The sequence below is a fragment of the Lagenorhynchus albirostris genome, chromosome 13 (assembly GCF_949774975.1).
Source record: "Lagenorhynchus albirostris chromosome 13, mLagAlb1.1, whole genome shotgun sequence".
In the NCBI taxonomy this organism is placed as follows: Eukaryota; Metazoa; Chordata; class Mammalia; order Artiodactyla; family Delphinidae; genus Lagenorhynchus; species Lagenorhynchus albirostris.
In genome coordinates, this window is record NC_083107.1 from 31430921 (window position 1) to 31448821 (window position 17901).

Genomic DNA, 17901 nt, shown 5'->3' on the forward strand with positions numbered 1-17901 from the left:
AATTTGGAGGTTCCTATATTCTTCCCATAATATGCCTTAGTGGGCCCAAAACAGCAGTTATCTAATAATCCACTTTACCATTTGCACAAACTTTATCATTTGCATAGAACTTTCACTTAAATATTGAGCTTCACCCTAATACTGTCACAGCTATTATTCACATTTTACATATTTGGAAGCTGAAAGTCCAGAGAATTTAAGTTGCTTGTGTAGGTCACTCTTCAAGCAGGTAGGACTCCAAATCCATACTTATTAACAAAAATAAATACCTGAGAAAAATAGTCATATATTACTCTATGCCTACATGTAATCATTCAGAAGTAGTTTCAAGAACTGCAAATTACTGTGTGGTGAGGAGTAAGAAGTTTCTATTTATAACTTGGAGAGTAATATCTTATTGTTAACTTCAATAATACAAATTGATTTTCTAACCAACAGAGTAAGAAACTGCCCAATATAAAACCATGACATATAAGGATGGTTCCTGTAATAGTCCAGCTTGGGTTTCTTTCTTTTTCAAACCATATTTTTGCAGGAAGCTATAATATAAAAGTATAATGTGACCTCTAGTGGACACATGTTTCTACAACAATGTAATTTCATCACAAGCTGTGCATTTCTATAGTACCCACAAAAGTGTTTTAAAGAGTCTTTGAAATTAACATCATTCAGGCATTTAGCTATACCTGTCCCTTTTAAACCACACCTCTAAATAATGAGTAAGTTACAAAATAATAATTTATGCTTTTTCAATGGAAAGTTTAGAGATTTAACAAATTATCATTAAAGCTTATTTGAATTTCAGGATGTGGATGGTGAGAAGCGGGTAAGGTCACAAACAGATCCTAAAGATCTGATGGCCTGCTTTATGTAACAGCAATCACTGCTCCTTGTGCAGAGTAAATATTCATACATTCTTATTAACATACTAACTGTAATGGCAATTATTTACCAAGACCAAGGCACTGTTCCATATTTATCACATATATCTTTTTTCATCTTCACAAAACCTGTGGAAGATACTACTATCTTTGTTTTTCAGGTGAGAAATGGAAGTGCAGATAAGTTAAGCAACTACTTAAAGTTACACAGCCAATAAGCAGCAGGACCAGGATTTGTGATTCTAAAGACATCTTTGCTCTTGGTACTGTACTGCTTCCCTCATTATCATTATGTAAAATATCATTTTTAGATGATTTAACATCAGCTTGACTGTAAACTAAAACATACTAAAAAACTGGAAATAAGGAAGAATGGCTATTTATTAAGCAAATAGACATTCTAAGAAAACTCAAGCCCTAGATAAAGCTCCAAGAGGCCTTCAGGCTTTCACGTGGTCCTGTTTATTCTAAGATCACACCCAAGTCTAATGAGATGAGTTATCTGAATTCCCAGCTGTCTATTCACAGCAGATAATATAGTGCATAGGGTTTAGTAGTCAGTGCATTAACAATGATGTTGGTCTGCAGGTGGAAAGGAAAAGGCTGTAGAAAAACAAAAAAACATAAAGACTCAAAGGAGTACACTGGCTAGAGACTCCTGGGAGTAGGACGAATGGCATAACATCCTTCTCAAGGTACTAAAGGCTTATCTGAGTTAACTTACTGATTACCAAGAGTCATCAGGTTTAAACAAAAACTTCATTTGAAAGTCAGACATTTCGCATCTTAGAAAACCATAGAAGTAGTTAAAATAGAGGAATTCCAGTGTCCTACCAAATAATTGTAGCCACCTAACTTCTAATCACACCACACATTCTCCAAAAAAATCAGAGATCAACAAATACAGCAAATAAAACCACCTATTTTCCACATCTAAAGCACAACTAGGAGACAGGTTACCACTAACTTTAATTTACATGTAAGAGGGGAAAGAAATGCCAAATGCGGATGAAGCTTCAGGATCGATGCTGGAACAGAATTTAAGTGGCAGTTCGGAGGAAGAGAGAAGATGGGAGCGAGAACCACAAAAACGTCACCCCTTGAGTGGGAAAGGCTGAAAATGCATCCCACATCCAAGAGTTCAGAGATCCAGCAAAATTGAAAATAATTTGGGCATCAATATGAATAATAACAATAATGGAATATAACACACTCAATACAAAATAATCCATGAGTTCATACTGAACTCAAGAAAGGGGCTGGGGTCAGGGCTGGGAGAAAAGGCCTTTCTTTATAAAAGAATGACAGCTAACATAGAAGAAATGATGGAATGAGGAAATCACAATTTTGTAACTACTAACATTAATTGACTCAGTAAAGTAACAATGGATGTTAATTTTCAGGTGAAAGCTTGATGGGAAGCAGAATACTCCTGAAGTCTCAAAGCATCACTCAGATTACTCACAAAAAGAATAGCATCGAGGGCTTCCCTGGTGGCGCAGTGGTTGAGAGTCCGCCTGCCGATGCAGGGGACACGGGTTCGTGCCCCGGTCCGGGAAGATCCCACATACTGCGGAGCGGCTGGGCCCGTGAGCCATGGCCGCTGAGCCTGCGCGTCCGGAGCCTGTGCACTGCACTGGGAGACCCCACAACAGTGAGAGGCCCGCATACCCAAAAAAAAAAAAAAAAAAAAAAAAAAAAGAATAGCATCGTCTCTGGAGAAGTCTGATAGACACCACCTTCCACAAGTGATCACATTTATAACCAACAACAACAGGACAAAGAGAGAGAGACCTGGGCCTCCTGACATGCTGCTCTAAGTTCATATCACCGATGGAATGTTCTTGCCCAAAGTGTTTAACCTGAATCTAATTATGTGGAAACAATCAGACAAATCAAAATTCTGGGCATTCTATGAAACAACTGGCCTGGACTGCTAAAAGCATTAATGCCATGAAAGATAGCTCTAGATTAAAGAAGATAATATATATTTGATTGGATCCTAAATTTTTTTAATGCTGAAAAGGACATTATTTGAAAGTTGGGTAAAACTGAATATGGAATATTAAAATTTACTGCACCATTACAAATTTCTCGAGTATAATTTATATAACTTACATATATAATGTATATAGAAATGTCCTTGTTTTTAGGTGATACATGTTGGCATATTTGGGGATGAAGTGCCATGCAATGTACTTTCAAATGAGTTCAGGAGAAAGAGGAAAAAAAAATGTGTGTATATATATATATATATATATATATATATATATTTATACATATGAGAGATAAAGAAAAAGTAAATGGGACAAAATGTTAACCATTAACTAACCTAAGTTAAGGATACATAGGTGTTAGTTGTACTAGTCTTTCAACTTTTCTGCAGGTCTGCAATCTTTCGAAATGAAAAGTTGAGGCAAAAATAGTTAAAATTTCAAAAATGTTGGTACATTTTTGGTTGGTACTAAAAGGGTTATCATCAGGTAATGGAAAATGTAGTGTACACAACTGCTAAATAACATAACTGAAGTGTGATTTAATTTACACCTGTTCCAGTGAAATTAATAACCCTCTATTTTCTACATGCTCTTTCTATTTTCTACATTTCTACATGCTGTTTTAAAATATTCCTTTGATTTAGACTAAGCACCACAAACTGGTAGCCAACACACCACAAGTCACTCAGTATCTTTTTTAATTTTTACTTTGAAGAGTGTATGTACCCTCCACCTCCCCAGAGTGCCCAGCACTCCCTATAATCTTCCACTTAGCCGGCTTCACTCTTTATTGCATACCTGGCCTCTGCAGGCACGTGAATTTGTAAGTCATGATTTAAACTACACCTATACTTTTTAGATGCTAATTCTTCACACATGACACTGTGTACCAGATGCTACTAGTTGCTTAATCAATATCTATTCATTTCTTCTTTCATACTACTATTACTTCAATTTTGTTTAGGGTAACAATGTACCCAGTTAAAAACATCCAAATGCCCAGAATTCCTCATAGCTATGGATGGCCGAGACACAATTCTAGCCAAGCACATAAGGAAGAGTGTGTATTAACCATGCTTTATAGTTTCTGTATCTGATGCTTTGATAGCTAAGACTTTGCTGACTAGGGAAAGGCTACCCCTCCCAGGGTTACTGATTCTAAGAAACAGTAAATGACTCACCGCAAGTGCACCTTTCATATGCAAACAAACCCATCCAAAGCCACACCCCCAATGATGGCTTTACCTAGTTCTTACACTGCCCTAACCACCCTAGGACTAGGCATCAGACAACTAGGGGTGGGCCCTAAAGCCCAGAGCCCCATAAGATTATTCAAACTAGATCATCCTCTGTTTACACTGCCTTGCCCATTCACTCCAAAGAGAACCACAATAAAGGCTTTCCTGCAGTTCCCCTAGCTCTCTCTGCCTTCCACCAACCTTGTGTGGCCCTGTGTGGCATGGTGTGTCCTTACTTCTCTCCGGAGCTATGAGTATTAGTTTTTCAACAATAATCATCTCCTGGTCCGTTGGCCTCACCATACCTAACAAAACAATAAGACTACATTTCAAAATATAGTGGAGCTTCTGGGAAGATTAGTGTCTTCCTGATAAAAAGGAACAGGCTCAACTGGCCTGCACCTTTTTCCCTCTGCCTTTCTCTTTTTCTTCCAGCTTATGTGTAACACCTCAAGGTACAGCAGCCATCTTATGAGTACAGATGCGAAAGCCATACGCAAAGGATGACCAAGGAGAAGCACAGAAAAGCCTGTTCCTTGAGCAGCTGCACCAGCCCTGCACCGACTGCCCAAGATTCTGTTACAGAAGAAAAATTAATTTGATTAAGCTGCCGTTTGTCACATTTCTGTTACTTGCAGCCGAAGCAATTACGATTAACACACACTACTCTAACAACTGTTATTATTGATACTGGACACTAATAGCAAATTCGTTTATGCTCAGCCAGTGAGAGAAGGAGTATTAGAAAACAGAGAAGCTAACTAAATTAAGCATTCAAATACAAGAACATTTAATATTAAAAGAACTGCACAGCATACAGCAGGAGCTTAGAAAAGAAATTCTGAAGGATATACAGACTGAAGAATTACACTGAAATCACTCCTATCTCTTGTTAGCAACAGCTAAAATGACAGTAATTTTTCTTCAGACACTATAGAAAAAACCCTTTTTACTTGAATTCTTCAGACTGTGTCTTGAATGGGGACAGGGATCTCTGGTGTTTTTTTTTTGCGGTACGCGGGCCTCTCACTGCTGTGGCCTCTCCCATTGCGGAGCACAGGCTCCGGACGCGCAGGCCCAGCGGCCATGGCTCACTGGCCCAGCCGCTCCACGGCACGTGGGTTCTTCCCGGACTGGGGCACGAACCTGTGTCCCCTGCATCGGCAGGCGGACTCTCAACCACTGCGCCACCAGGGAAGCCCAGGATCTCTGTTTTTATATGACTTTTGTATTAATACAATGTGGCTCCCTTATCTTTGATTTTCTGGTTTTGAATTGGATATTTCATGTATTATGACACATGTACAAGTTTTCTCCATTTTTAAGACATGGAGCTTGTGGTAGAAGAAAAGACATGAAAACATAAAAGAACTGTTTGTGATTTGTTTGCCAAATATTTATTTTTGGCATTTACTGAAGTCAGACAAAATGAAGATTTTCTTACACTATCAGCAGAAATGTTTAGATATTTTGAACCAAGGTCTCTGACCTATTTGTTTATTATGTCCAACATCCTAAAAGTAAAAAACAAACCTGAATAAAGTAAAAGTAGAAAAGCTACTGGACCTTTCATTTCATTTTTGTCCATATATAATATTTACTGAAAAACCAACATCAGTTAATTTTTCTGACAATGTCTTCCTAGAGAAATTTCTGAATATCACAGACAGGAATAATATATCTCAGAATTCAGTGTTCCCATTTAGCCTGGTTCCTATAAATGGAAAAACAGAGAAGAGGAAAAATTTGTTTTTTTCAGAATAAGCTACATAACAAACCACAGGCTAAGATAATAACAATTTTCTTGTACAATACTGTATAATTTACAGTGCTATCACATAAGATTATCTGGTTTGCTCTATCGACAACAGACAAATTCTAACTTTCATAGTAGAGAAAAACAGAAAATCATCTGCTATGGGATTTAAGCCTGTATTATGAGAAAATGCCTAAACCTAAAGAAGCATGGGATCTATTTTAGGCATAATTTCCATAAAATTCTTTCCCCAAACTTATATTGTGGGGCAAGTAAGCAAAATCTAAAATTAAGACCTGAAAATCACAGCAAGATCCTTTTTGACCCACCTCCTAGAGGAATGGAAATAAAAGCAAAAATAAACAAATGGGACCTAATGAAACTTAAAAGCTTTTGCACAGCAAAGGAAACCATAAACAAGATGAAAAGACAACCCTCAGAATGGGAGAAAATATTTGCAAATGAAGCAACTGACAAAGGATTAATCTCCAAAACATACAAGCAACTCAATGCAGCTCAATATCAAAAAAAACAAACAACCCAATCCAAAAATGGGCAGAAGACCTAAACAGACATTTCTTCAAAGAAGATATACAGATTGCCAACAAACACATGAAAGAATGCTCAACATCATTAATCATTAGAGAAATGCAAATCAAAACTACAATGAGATATCATCTCACACCGGTCAGAATGGCCATCATCAAAAAATCTACAAACAATAAATGCTGGAGAGGGTGTGGAGAAAAGGGAACCCTCTTGCACTGTTGGTGGGAATGTAAATTGATACAGCCACTATGGCGAACAGTATGGAGGTTCCTTAAAAAACTAAAAATAGAACTACCATATGACCCAGCAATCCCATTACTGGGCATATACCCTGAGAAAACCATAATTCAAAAAGAGTCATGTACCACAATGTTCATTGCAGCTCTATTTACAATAGCCAGGACATGGAAACAACCTAAGTGTCCATCAACAGATGAATGGATAAAGAAGATGTGGCACATATATACAATGGAATATTACTCAGCCATAAAAAGGAACGAAACTGAGTTATTTGTAGTGAGGTGGATGGACCTAGAGTCTGTCATACAGAGTGAAGTAAGTCAGAAAGAGAAAAACAAATACCATATGCTAACACATATATATGGAATCTAAAAAAAAAAAAAAAAAAGAAAATGGACAGGAGAACCTAAGGGCAAGACGGGAATAAAGATGCAGATCTACTAGAGAATGGACTTGAGGATACAGGGAGGGGGAAAGGTAAGCTGTGACAAAGTGAGAGAATGGCATGGACATATATACACTACCAAATGTAAAACAGATAGCTAGTGGGAAGCAGCCGCATAGCACAGGGAGATCAGCTCGGTGCTTTGTGACCACCTAGAGGGGTGGGATAGGGAGGGTGGGAGAGAGGGAGATGCAAGAGGTAAGAGATATGGGGACATATGTATATGTATAACTGATTCACTCTGTTATAAAGCAGAAACTGACACACCATTGTAAAGCAATTATACTCTAATAAAGATGTTTAAAAAAATAAAAAAGATAAAAATAAAATTAAGACCTGAATTGAAGAGAGACTGGTTACTGTAAACCAGTTGACAAACCATAAACTTTTCTTACCTAGAGTGATCCCCAGTATTGGGTCCAGCCCACACTCCAGGGGTCAGACATCAACACTAAGGCTGCCATCATATTAGATGATAAGTAGACCTTATTTCTGAACAGAGCAAAAGCTAGTTGACACAAGCTGTTTAATATCATCCCACGTGGAATGTATCAAAGTGCAATTTCTGATACTAAGAAAAGACAAGTTTGAGGAAGTGGACTTGATTTTGACCAGAGGCTCTCTAGGCAGACTCCAATTTATACATGATCTCTCTTTATAAGGTTATTAATATACTGGATGTGGTCTTTGAAACTTGTGAATATACTTTCTCACATGAATAATGATGTAAATAAGAGGTAGGTTATCAGACTACCTCACAAACACCCATGTAATCCACAATACTAATGAAATATGGATCATTTAGACTTTTAAAAGTAAAATCCAATACTTTCTGAGCTCCTACTTCAAGGTTGCCGAATTGTTAGCCAATATGATGAAACTGTGCTGACTCACTGCCACTGAAATTTCAACTCACTCAATCAGTTTGGCTTGCAATTCTGCTTGCACAGTGAATGCTATACAAATGTGAGAACATCATCCTCAACTTTAATATATTATGACAGAGGCAACATAGTGAGTAAAAATACAAGCAAAGCTTAGTAAGATAAAACTGGGTCTAAATCCCCACTTGGGACTTTGGTAAATGAAGCTTTCTAAATACATTTAGTTCAGGCCAGCAGACATTTCTTAAAGACCAAGCATTCCACTTAGTGTGTCTAAAAGTGGTTTTCAAATCTGGTTTCTCGTATTCACATTGAGTGGTACCCGGGAGATGACAATTTAAAGAATTAAATTGGAAAATACATATGAAAAGCAATTTACTACACACCTATTAGAATGGCCAAAATCTAAAACACTGACAACACCAAATGCCGACAAGGATGTGGAAGAACAGGAACTCTCATCCACTGACAGTGGGAATGAAAAATGGTACAGCCACTTTGGAAGACAGTTGGCAGTTTCTTACAACACTGAACACACTCTCACCATACTATCCAGCAATTGTACTCCTTATTATTTACCCAAAAGAACTGAAAACTTATGTTCAAACAAAATCCTGCACATGGATGTTTATAACAGCTTTATTCATAATTGCCAAAATGTGCAAGTAACCTAGATATCCTTCAGTAGACACATGGATAAACTGTGGAACATCCAGACTGTGGAATATTACTCATCACTAAAAAAACAGGAAAAGACATGGAAGAACCTTAAATACATACTACTGAATGAAAAGAAGCCAATCTGAAAAAAAGTCTACATATACATACTGTATGATTCCAACTATACGATACTCTGGAAAAGGTAAAACTATGCAGATGGTTAAAAAGTTCAGTAGTTGCTAGGGCTTGCAGGGGAGAGGGAAGATGAACAGACAGAACAGTGAGATTTTTAGGGCAGTACTCTGTAACACTGCAATGGTGGATACATGTCATTACACAGTTGTCAAAACCTATAAAATGTACACCAAGAGTGAACCCTAGTGTAAACTGTGGGCTTTGAGTGACAATGACATGCCAATACAGGTTCATCAAATATACCACTGTGGTCGGGGATGTTGATAGGGGAGGTTTTATTTTTAAGAAAAATAAAAAGCCTATTTTTAAAAAAGAAAGAAAACTAGTACATGTTGTAAAAGCAATGTCTGTAAAAGTTAAACAGAATCACTGATGTAATGTGATCATCCCACAAGTCTACTCAACGCTTATCCAATTATCCAATGTGCCTTACCCTTTCCAACCTAGAGCCTTAAATCATTCATTTAGCCTTAAGGGCCCTTCCCTTCCTATCTACTGTCGACCTATCAAAATTCTAACTGTTCTAACACTTTAAAGTCAGCTCAATATGTCAGTGAGTTCACGAAGCCTTCTCTGAGCCCTCATCTTAATTGTGGGTTCATTCCTACACCTATCTGTATCACGTTACATCCTTCTGTTTGGCTCAAGGTACTGAAACAAAACTTTTAATGTGACCTTTTAAAAATCAGAGGTTATATCTAAAAATCTAGATTTCTTACTACTTTTGAGAAAAATGATATGACACTTACTAGGTAGGAATGGGGGTGAGTAGCAGAAACTGCATTACACAGTCCTCTCCTTGTGGCCTCAACACTGAGGCAGTTGGCCTTTTCGACACCACTGTCATCTATCAGTGTGTCCCTGTGTTACTTTTTCTTACTCTCTCCCACTTCACTCACTAGAGGTGCCTGCCTAGCTCCCCTTTCTAGTTACTTGCTTCTATGTCTCTCATACCTACTAACTATAAGTTTCCTGAGAGCAAGGACTTATTTCTCCTTCATTCCTCCCATCTAACTATAGTATATATTCATTAGCTATTTTCTGAATTTACTAATTAGTCAATAAAATAGAAAAAATGCTAACACAATCCACCATGAATGTTGCTCCTTAAGCTTTAGCAGTTGGTAGCACTGCCTCGTTACTATATTTATATTCACTTTAAAACTCTACGCTCTCCTTTTTACACCTAAGTTGCAAGTAGGCTCTTTATAAGGGTTGGAAGAGTGAGGCTGAGATGCAGAAAAGGAAGAGATCATGTGTTGAAGGCCTACCATACGTCAGGAATTGTACTAGGCTTAATAACTGAGGGCAGGGCAAAGCTAGGAGTGCTTGGCACGTCCCTAGGGACAAACCTTGTCAGACCAGACAGCTGCAGCAGGTGAAGTCTGGCAACAGGTAGGTAGGAACAGTGCAGAGTTGCCAGGCCTGGGAGTGCTTACTTTGTATAAACTTTGTGGGACACTTACAACAGTCTTAGAAGTGGTGAACTGATGCCTGGTGAAGAGTCTGCACTAGAGCCCAGGACTAACTCCATCCCCACCTGGGGGCCCTTTCTCTTTTTAATTAGAGCAGTAGCTTCAGTCACATCTGCCTTTAGGAAATCGCACTAGATACCAGGTGCTGTCCTATTTCCTTGGAGGAAAATAGATCATAAAGGAATGGGTCCTATAATCCCTACTATCAAAACAGAATAAGGAAACTTTGAAATCAGACAGAGCAGTTTTCATTTAAGAGCAAAATCGGATTTAATTCAAGAAAAACCATAAAGCAAATAATTGGGCCTAATGGTATTCTGTTGTTTGAGATGCTGTAAAATCTTTTTTTTAACTAATTTTTTTACTTAAGATAGTTGTAGATTCATGGTTAAAAGATACATTACAGAAAGATCTCTTGTACTGTTTACTGTTTCCCCCAGCAGTAACATCTTGCAAAACTACAGTACAGTATCACAACCAGATATTGATATTGACACAGTCAAGACACAAAACAAATCCCTCATTGTTGTTTTACAGGCATACCCAATTCCCTCCTGCTCCCCTCACCTCTTCCTTAAGCCCTGTGAACCACTAAGTTGGTCCCCATCTTTATAATTTTGTCATTTCAATAACAGTATGTAAATTAAATCATACAATATGTGACCTTTGGAATTGTTTGTTTTCACCTAGGAAAACTCCCTGGAGATTCATCCTGCTGTAAAACCTTTTAAATGGTGATCAGGAAACAGAATTACAACTTAGTTAAATAAAGACCTTGGGTTCCCTGATGACTTACACTAAAGCAAAGGGAACAAGAAAATGAAATTTCACTGTGCTCTGTTGTCTACAAGTGTTCTCTATAAGGGTTTTCCTGCCACTGTAAAGATACGAAGGCATTCCCACGGTCAAATTGTTTTACCACAAAGAATGCTTTACACATTGGAATTATAAACCTAAAGGTTGTGGCCATGAAGGTTCGTGAAACTTGTCTCCAAAAAACATGGCTAGTTAAGAGAGTTCAAAAATCATCCTGATTATTACTAATCACTTCAGATAGATATGAATTTACAATAAACTCCCTGAGTTTACTAAGTCTGCTCTCTCACACACTACAAACAAACCAACAAACTCACTGGAATTGCTGTTGTTTGAAACAGCAGCCCTCAGGTAGGTTTAAACCACTGCAGAGAAGAAACACCTGTCTGTCAGCTCCAAAATCCTGAGAACCACAAGGTAATTTGTTTTTCAAGGTTTTCCTTCCACACATCTAGTATCATTCGTAACCACTTCTAATAACCTGCCTTGGCAACTTAAATCTCATCACTGAATGACGATTCAAAAAGGAAAAGCTAAATCCTGACCAGATAATTGACTTTCTATTCCTTACCATTTTTAAAAAGAGAAACCGGGCTTCCCTGGTGGCGCAGTGGTTGAGAGTCCGCCTGCCGACACAGGGGACACGGGTTCGTGCCCCAGTCCGCGGCTGGGCCCGTGAGCCATGGCCGCTGGGCCTGCTCGTCCGGAGCCTGTGCTCCGCAACGGGAGAGGCCGCAACAGTGAAAGGCCCGCGTACAGCAAAAAAAAGAAAAAAAAGAGAGAAACCAAATAGGCTCCTCTCGCATTAGCAAGCCTATAACACAAAGATCAAGCTACAAATAATGAATCGGTCTGTGACCCGATGTCACGTTTATAAAACAGAGGCCTAAAATTCATCCATCATTTAACCGGATCCTCAGCACTCGGTGTTAGTGATACAGTATGTTAAGGAAATTAAAACTCATTAGTAATCAGACATAACATTTCTAGATGAAGCACATACTCTGTTTCTAACTGAGATAAAGTGAGAGAGAGAGAAAAATAGGGGGAGGGAGGGGAGGAGGGATGAAAAGGGGAAGGAAGGAAGAAAGGAAGGACGGAAAGAAGGGAGGAAGGGAGGGAGGAAACCTCCAGACAGTTCCACCAAACGTTTGTATAGGTTAATAAACTTTGAAGAAAAATAACAAACATTTAAGTAAAAACAAAACAAAACAAAAAACCCTACAAACAAACCAGCAAGTGAACTTGAAACTTTCTCAAAAATCTTACCACATACACATATATGTACGCACACATACACTCACACCCCTTTAGAACTGACTTCCCCATCACCACCTTGAACCACCACTCCTTTTCCTGCTTGGAGAGGAGTCCTAAGGCTAATACCTATGGTTCTATTTAGACACTGGAGGTTAACCAGGGTAACAGACAACACTCCTTACTCCCTGGTATTGGCTCACTGACACAGCTGTGTTGGGACAGTCCAAGAGAAAACTGGAGGGCAAGGACCCATTCATCCCTGTGTGACCCGCAGTGCTAGGGTCTGCACGACATGCTGCGCAAAGCAGGCACTAAACAAGACATGATGAATGTTGAGAAAACAACATATATGTATTTAGGGAGAGATCTCCAAAATTCCAGAATGGTACAGGCAAGTTTTCTAACTCCTAAACATCCCAGAGGAAGACTACGTAGCCCAATGGCACTCTGCGTCCAAAAGCTGTGTGTGCCCTTTAAATAACCAATCCATAGCTCAATTTTCTCATCTGAACAATGAAGATAATAAGAGCACCTAATTCATAGGGTTTGGAAAGGATTAAGAAGTTGGTATAGGTAAAGTCCTTAGATCAATGCCTGGAATACTACACGCTACAGAAGGGTGAGCCACTGTTGCTGAAAAAGGCTACTACAATAAAAGTAAAGCCGACACAGTACCACCAAAGGAGCCAAAGCTTAAAAGAAATTATTCTAGAAAAGCTAAGATCAGAGGTTGGCAAGCTTTTTCTGTAAAGGGCCAGAAACTACTGTAAACACTGTGGCCAAGAGGCAACAGCCCCAACCCTTAGAGCAATTGTTCTCCCTGAAACGCTTAACATGGATTTTTTGTTTACGTTTTACAGTTTAAAATTTGAGAATCATTCTTAGTAGGTGGGTCCAAACAAAAGCAGGCTGGATTTGGAGCCAGAGCCACAGTTTGCCGACTCCCGGGTAAGATTATAATGATGATAACCCAAGTCAAGTTGACTGAAAAACGTGCTGCCCCCAAACTTCTAAAATCCAGACAGGCCTGGCCGGCGCGGTGGGGAATAGGCGCAGGACCCCGAGTAGGGCCTCAAAAGCGGGCCAGGATCTCGCGGCTCTCCGGGGCCAACGAGCCTCCGCCACACTTACTCCCAGCAGCGGCCCGCGGCCGACCACCGTCTCCCCCGGCGCCAGGGCCACCCGGGGGCCGCCGTCCTGAGGCTGCAGCTCGAAGACCCGGGACATGGCCGCGAGGATTAGACCCCTTCGCGAGGAGCCGGACCCCGCAGCCGTTTCCGCCTTCCATGGACGGGCGCCGGGCCTACGCAGGCCCCCGGAAAACACAGGGGGAGGTGGAGCAAAGACTGCCCCTGAGCGTGACCAGGCCGCGCGGAGCTGGGGCCCCAGCGCGGGTACGGAGTCCCGCCCCTCCACTCAGACCAGTGACTAGCTCAGGGATTTCCCCCTTCACGCCGCCTCCAAACTATTGTTTAAAAGCCCCGGTTAAACCCCCCCAGTCCTTCTCACCGCCCACCTGTCTCGGAGGACACCGGTCCTTGTAGTCCGTGGCGCCTCCACTTCTCCTCGCTTGCCGAGCTGAGACGCCCTTGGAAAACTACCAATCCCAAGAGGCAATGCGCGCTCCTCTCTGCGCCTGTGCGAAATACTAGTCAGCAAGGCGGGGCTAGAGTGGGCTGGACGTGAGGGACTTGAAGGGGCAGGGTTCGAAGTCCGGAAGGTTTAAATCGTTGAAGGAGAGGTCGCGAAGGCCCAGTAGGTAGGAGGGTCTTCTCTTCCGGCTGACTTTGGGCGGGCGTGCTTGGGGGCGCGGCCCTGGCGCTAGCTCAAGCGTCCGCTTAGCCGGCCGGAGCTGCGGTGACATTTGGTGCTGACGGTTGTTATTGTTTACTTGTCAGTGCCCCGTTGGTTTGGACTCCGGCAAATGCAGTCTGGGCGGGACACAACAGGAGGGTGGCTCAGAAAGGACGTGGGGTCGTTCCTTCCGACCTGCGGGGTCCGCAGGGGGTGAGGGCTCCCCGAGAGCCGGGCGTCTGCGCTGCCTTCCGATCCCTCCCTCCGTGTGACACCCGAAAGGGGGGCGATCTGTCACCTAACTAGAGAGGTAATTCAGCAAAGTTTGGTTCAGAAAGAAGAAGGGGCAGAAGAGGATAGGTTTCTAGGTATCCAGGCAAAACTGGACTTAAAAGAAGAAAAATGCCTAGTGGGATTTTAGGAACCTCACCAAGGCACCCCCATCTGTTAAATTCAAAAGCTTTCATCTGCCTCCTGTGGTATAACTGTAAAGGCAGGACGCATTTTATCCCCACTGAGATCTTGGGAGAAGTAACAAATGTGCATTTAAATGCACAGTAACTTTTTCCTAATATGTGATAGAGTAGTTTGGCTTTGGTTTATATTAATGGGGCAGGAGGATGGGGTGACAAAAACTTGACTCATGAACTTGTTTTTACCAGTTTGCTTTCTTACTTACCCAGACTCTCAAGAGGAAGTCCTCTGCTGAACTCAGACATTAAAATCCTAACCACCAGAGCTAATTTGGATCATAAACCACCAAATGAATGGGAGTGTCTGTGGTCTTGGCAAGTATAGAAACATATAGGTGAGTAGCACATCTGGAAAGGGGAATTTGTCATTAGCTGAGCTAGAAGAAGTATTTAGCTGTATCTGAAACCTCTCCTGTGATGCCACCCCTCATTATAAAAGGAAGTGCAAAATGGAATAAACTGATTTTAAGTAAATATGAACTGTCTTTATATGCCAGAATAGCTCCATGCTTTCAACTGATTTCAGAAGCCTGCACCATGCACCTTAGGTAAATTAGCTGAAACTGGACTTTAAATTTTTAGTCACGTGCTATACCCCGATGAGTTATAAACATTGTTTATAGTTGTTAGTCACTGTTGCTTGATGGCCTCAGTGACTGTTATCTTAATTCATAATTGACTATGCATGTAGTGTAGCTTCAAAAAGCCATTTCTAGGGGCTTCCCTGGTGGCGCAGTGGTTGCGAATCTGCCTGCCAATGCAGGGGACACGGGTTCGAGCCCTGGCCTGGGAAGATCCCACATGCCGCGGAGCAACTGGGCCTGTGAGTCACAACTACTGAGCCTGCGCGTCTGGAGCCTGTGCTCCGCAACAAGAGAGGCCACGACAGTGAGAGGCCCACGCACCGCGATGAAGAGTGGCCCCCGCTCGCTGCAACTAGAGAAAGCCCTCGCACAGAAACGAAGACCCAACACAGCCAAGAATAAATAAATAAAAACCATTTCTAAAACACTACTCTTATTGAATATTTGAAATTTTGTCAGTATAACCCAGACCTCAACTTCTTGTCTATTTCAGTTAGTATTTGTGTCAAATGTGAGCACCTACCCATTAGATGTAAGTAGATAAACAATTCTTATATAAACTACTAAACGTTGATCAAGTTTATGATTAAGTCACAAACTGTAGATGAAGAATTTAATGACAAGGCATTGGTTCCCACAGACAAATATTAATGAGTTAAATAGAATCGAATACTTTTCAAAAGTATTTTCAATCAGTACTTGGAATCGAATGTGTTCTCACAATATTCGTTTCTACTGCTAAAAATAAATTATAGTCTGACTGTGAAGAATCACTTCTCTTTTTTAAGATAATGTTCGTTGGGAGTAAAAAAAAAACCAAATATTTAGAAACAAACCCATTTACCAAAAATGTCTAAAAAGAAGAAAGGAAGTAACATGTGTTGGGTGCCTCCCACATGCAATTCAGATGTGGGGCTAGATGTTTTACACATTATCCTTGTTTATGCTTGCAAGAACACACCCCAGAGAAGCATCATTGGCCCCATTTTACAGACTGAGAAGCTCAAGTCAAGAAAGTTAAAGTTCATTAAATCACACCCAGAAAGTATCTGGCTCAGAGTAGGATCTATAGTCTGATCTAAAGGGAGTGAGTCTTTTTAACTTTTGCCTTTTAGCTTACTTATGAGGATAATTCACTAAAACATCAAGCTATGAAGAAAAACTCCAAGAGGAACCACAGTTCAAGGGTTTCTGACCTAGAATTGAGCTCTGCGGATGCTGAGAAGGAAATAAAAGAGCGTCAGAATAACTTTGTTGAACTGCTGCCTCCAGAAGTTACTTTTAAAATTTTCAGTCAGCTGGACATCTGGAGTTTGTGCAGGGCTTCAGTGACGTGCAGGAGCTGGAATCACACAATAAGACACAGCGATGCCTTGTGGAAACCTCATTGCCTGACTGTGAGAGCTGTATGCCAAAGAGAGATAGATGATGATCTAGAGAGTGGTTATCCCTGGAGGGTAAGTTTAACCTATGGAGTCTGCAGTGTTCTTGACAATATGGTGGTCAGTTTGAGCCCAAGCCTACCTTCTGCTTGGAAGAGGGAGGATTTCATATCCAGAATGACATACAGAGTTTGTTGGCTTTGGGAGTTAAAGTTGAATTTTATTATTCTTTTCCTGCAAACCACACTATCTCCCATCCATCTTTTTACATTTTGGGGGCATTTACCTCTGTTAACCACAATAGCTACTTCATTTCACTCTACCTTATCCAAAACCCCCGGGAGACTCTGTGAGTCACTCTGTTCTGTACACACACACACACACACTTATTAGTATATGTATATATCGATGTAAATAATCTTTTCAGCTCTCTCAATCAGCTTCTCTAGTTTCAAACAAACTCACTCACCAACCACTGACTACCTTCTTTAACAATGGTGGTTTACCTCTTTCAGGTAATACTACTGAGGAATTACCAGAAGAGTAAAGTGAAACATGAATGGCTAAGTGGCAGATATAGCAACATATGTTCTCCTATCAGCCTACCAGAAAAAATCATGTACCCAATGGATGCAGACACATGGGGGGAAATTCTAGAAGCAGAACTGGAAAGATAAGCAGAAAAATCACATACAGATCTCCTAACTTTGAGAGTTTAAAACTAAAGTGACTCTTAGTTTATAAAAGGTATATCTTTAGCCGTCCATTTTTTTGTTTGCCTTTTTACTATTTAACATTTAAAAGAAAACTAAGTAGAACATATTATAAAAATATAGCTTTGATTTTATTTTGCACTTTAGTTAAAAATACGTTTCTGGTTTTATTGTAATGTGGAAAAATCATGAAATGCTATTTATGTAAAAAACTATACTGATAGAGTGATTTCAAAATGTATTGTTTCATGTATTTGTGTTACTCTGTTGCAGTACTTTAATGATAAGAGAGTTTGATTGGTATTTTCTGCTTAATGATAACTTGAAAATTCAGGAAACCATTTGAAGAAACTGACTTAGAGATTTTTTTTTTTTTTTTTGCGATACGCGGGCCTCTCACTGTTGTGGCCTCTCCCGTTGCGGGAGAGCGTTGCGCAGGCTCAGCGGCCATGGCTCACGGGCCCAGCCACTCCACGGCATGTGGGAGCTTCCCGGACCGGGGCGCGAACCCATGTCCTCTGCAACGGCAGGTGGACTCTCAACCACTGTGCCACCAGGG

The 17901-nt window shown here is 40.5% G+C and overlaps 2 protein-coding genes across 5 annotated transcripts in view; one reads left to right on the plus strand and one right to left on the minus strand.

Annotated features, from left to right (window-relative positions):
- Window positions 1-13737, minus strand: part of APLF (aprataxin and PNKP like factor) — an 86376-nt gene extending 72639 nt beyond the window's left edge. For both annotated transcript variants that reach the window (XM_060169483.1, XM_060169482.1), the window contains exon 1: window positions 13528-13737. In XM_060169483.1, coding sequence (XP_060025466.1) covers window positions 13528-13623 — 96 coding nt within the window. In that variant the 5' untranslated portion in view covers window positions 13624-13737. The remainder of the gene's footprint in view (window positions 1-13527) is intronic.
- Window positions 13738-14076: 339 nt separating this feature from the next.
- FBXO48 (F-box protein 48) lies at window positions 14077-17456 on the plus strand. 3 transcript variants are annotated; one of them, XM_060169653.1, is made up of 4 exons: window positions 14077-14155; window positions 14874-14998; window positions 16363-16704; window positions 17145-17456. In XM_060169653.1, the coding sequence occupies exons 3-4, from the start codon at window positions 16399-16401 to the stop codon at window positions 17304-17306; spliced, it is 468 nt and encodes a 155-aa protein (XP_060025636.1). In that variant the 5' UTR covers window positions 14077-14155; window positions 14874-14998; window positions 16363-16398; the 3' UTR covers window positions 17307-17456. The 3 variants fall into 3 exon arrangements, with proteins under 3 accessions (XP_060025636.1, XP_060025637.1, XP_060025638.1); XM_060169654.1 differs by having other exon boundaries at window positions 14083-14151; XM_060169655.1 differs by lacking the exon at window positions 14077-14155 and adding an exon at window positions 14285-14500.
- Window positions 17457-17901: the final 445 nt, after the last annotated feature.

Excerpts from the sequence above, each read along its gene's own strand:
- FBXO48 (XM_060169653.1), top strand. The coding sequence starts at position 16,399 with ATGAAGAAAAACTCCAAGAGGAACCACAGTTCAAGGGTTTCTGACCTA. Across the intron at positions 16,705-17,144 it reads AGAGTGGTTATCCCTGGAGG|GTAATACTACTGAGGAATTA; the intron begins GTAAGTTTAACC and ends TACCTCTTTCAG.